This window comes from Lipotes vexillifer, unplaced genomic scaffold (assembly GCF_000442215.2).
Source record: "Lipotes vexillifer unplaced genomic scaffold, Lipotes_vexillifer_v1.1 scaffold54, whole genome shotgun sequence".
Lineage (NCBI taxonomy): Eukaryota > Metazoa > Chordata > Mammalia > Artiodactyla > Lipotidae > Lipotes > Lipotes vexillifer.
In genome coordinates, this window is record NW_006789324.1 from 655,768 (window position 1) to 658,571 (window position 2,804).

The following is a 2,804-nucleotide window of genomic DNA, read 5'->3' on the forward strand; positions in this document are numbered from 1 at the left end:
TACAGGCCTGTCTTTTATAGCCGGGCCCCGGCCGGCATCCCAGCCTCTGGCTTCCTTTTCTCCATCACCTCCAAAGTAAAGCCTCCAGTGGGTCCCAGTCTCTAGGTCCAAGTTACACACAGGCAAGAGGGATTTCAGCACCCCTAGATCAAAACCTGGTGCCAGTGAATGGATCCCACTTCCTGCTGAACTGACCCTCACTTACAGGTCCTGGTCCTCAGGCAGAATTTCCCATTCTTAGGCTGTCACTTACATCTGCTTTGCTCATTTCCATCCCATCTGAGAAGCTAGACACACATCCCTCCATCTCAGCTGGGCAGGTGGAATCTTTCTCCCTGAGAACAGATCTTCTGTCGTGTCCCCTCTGTTGAGTCTGCTCCAACCATGTAAGTTCTGCCTCGAGTCCTGCTGGCTCCCTGGGCTGGGATATACTGTACCCAGCTGCTCTTGATGCCCTGTTTTGGCATCATGCTGGACCGGTCTCTTTCTTAGCCCGTCACAACAGGAGCAGAAGATCCCAGGCCCCAGCTTCTCTCACGTTTGCCCTGCTCCATGCAGTGACCCCGGATGTGACCCTCAAGTTAGCAGTCAAGTTCTAGTGGGCCATCCATGCCACCAGCCCCCATTCCCCAATCGTCTCACCATGTATTGGTCAGGATATGCACAAGGTGTCTCCCCTGCTCAGCCCATGGAGGGCCTCTTCTTTGACCAGGACAGAGTCCCAGAATCCATCCCGACTCCTTGTTACAGACCACACAGTCTCAGCCTGCTCCTGCCTTCAGTTTAAGGCTGCTGTCACCCATGTGTCCCTTGCGGCTAGAACCTAGGTATCCCGACAGCCAGAGCAGCCTGCTCTAGATGCCTGCATTCTGACTTCCTGGGAGATAGTCAGACTAACACTGGTTCTAACACTGGTGCATTTCAGTGCAACCCTCGGGTCAAGGCTAGCTCTCCTGCTAGTCTAAAAGCTGGGCAAAATCATGGATCCTGTCTGTCAGTGAATTCAGCTGTAGAACAGCTTCCCAGCCCTCACTCTACAGCGAATTATCTGCTGGGCTTTTTTTTTTCAGAGGCCAATCCTAGTGATTCGCTTTAACTATTTTGGGCTGAGGCCCAGGGCTTCGTGTTTGTGCAAAGCTCCCTGGGTGATTCTCAGGTGCAGCCTGAGACGACATCAGGCGCCTTGCCATAAGTAGTACCTGCGTGCAGCCATCTCCTTGGCCCAGCCCTTTTTCATTGTGCTCCAGGGAGGTGGTGCTCCATGGAGAGTCACAGCCCAGCCACAGATTAGAACTACCCGGAGAGAAGAGAGTTTCGCCATCCTGATGAGGGTCTCTTCTCTAGAGAGTCTCACGTAATGATCACATTTGGGGGTTGAGCATCAGTAGTTCTAAAGATCTCCAGTGGTTCTGATGCCCAGTCAAGGTGGAGAAGCTCATCTTTAAGAGGCTCCAAATGGCCAGGGGCAGGGTGGGGGGGCGCTCACATTTTTTCCTCTGAGAAAAAGAAGGGAGCTTTTTGACAGTCCCTGGGGCCTGAGGCAGAGGACTGGGGAATGACCTGGAAGTTCCCCTGGATATACACACGAAACCCCAACCTAGAAGCACGCCTCTGGAGGGTGTGTGGATTTGATCACGTGTTCCCGCCCCAGAGCCAGCCCCTCCAGATGACATCTGCCACGAGCGACACTGAAAATGGTACCTTTCAGGACAGGGACTCCGTTCCCCTGGCAGGGAGCACATTGGCAGGAGCTGACTTCCTTCTGAAACTCCTCCAGGGCCCGCTTCATGTTCTGCCTCACTGTGCTGGAATAGGCGAAGTCCGTGGCTGTCACCAGTTCGTACAGAGGCTCTGCCTGGGAAGGGAGCAAAGGCGCTTATTTCAACAGAAAACATTCATCACATAGAAACATGAAGCAAGGCTCTACGGGAATGCGCAGGTTTGCTGCATGCAGACCACAGTGGATTCATATGCAACTGGATGGAGGCCCTTCCCTTTCTCATTCCCACCCCACCCAATATCCACAAATAAGCTCATTCGAGTTCAGGTCAACAAACACTTGCTGAATACCTTCTAAGTGTCAGGCATGAAGCATAAGCAATGAGTAAGATAAAATCCCCACTCCCAAGAAACTCAGAATCTAGAGACAGAGACAAAAGTACTGACAGATACACAGTGGTTACAGGTAACAGTGGTAACTTGTAATGGGTAGAGAGGAGCGGCTAGTTAATCTGTTTTTGGTAGGGGAGGGGTGGTGGTTTGCAAGCTACTCTTTGAAAGTATCACGGGAGCATTCGCTCTCCATCCCCACCCCCAACCAAACCTGTGAAAATCCTTCGTGGCATGCAAGAGCCACCATTAGGGAGCCATTCCCGAGCTCCAGAGAACACCTTCCCACCACGAAACGCTCAGAGTACTGTCTACACTGCCTCGTCTGATGCAAATTCTACCTCTTAGCTCCTTTGTGGTCAGCGTCTCAGGCTGAAGTCCTTTTTCCTTCTCTAATTAGATTGTAAAAGCTCCTGGAGATCAGACCTGTACGCTGCTCAGCTGTGTCTCCGGGGTCCCGCCCAAAGCTTAGTGAGAGCCGCTAATAAAAGTGGGTGTAAGGGGCTTCCCTGGTGGCGCAGTGGTTGAGAGTCCGCCTGCCGATGCAGGGGACACGGGTTCGTGCCCCGGTCCGGGAAGATCCCACGTGCCGCGGAGCGGCTGGGCCCGTGAGCCATGGCCGCTGAGCCTGCGCGTCCGGAGCCTGTGCTCCGCAACGGGAGAGGCCACAACAGTGAGAGGCCCACGTACCACAA

At 53.5% G+C, this 2,804-nt stretch overlaps 1 protein-coding gene across 1 annotated transcript in view; it reads right to left on the bottom strand.

Annotated features, from left to right (window-relative positions):
• Window positions 1-2,804, bottom strand: part of C8B (complement C8 beta chain) — a 42,267-nt gene that overhangs the window by 3,868 nt on the left and 35,595 nt on the right. The window contains exon 10 of the mRNA XM_007462565.1: window positions 1,702-1,855. Coding sequence (XP_007462627.1) covers window positions 1,702-1,855 — 154 coding nt within the window. The remainder of the gene's footprint in view (window positions 1-1,701; window positions 1,856-2,804) is intronic.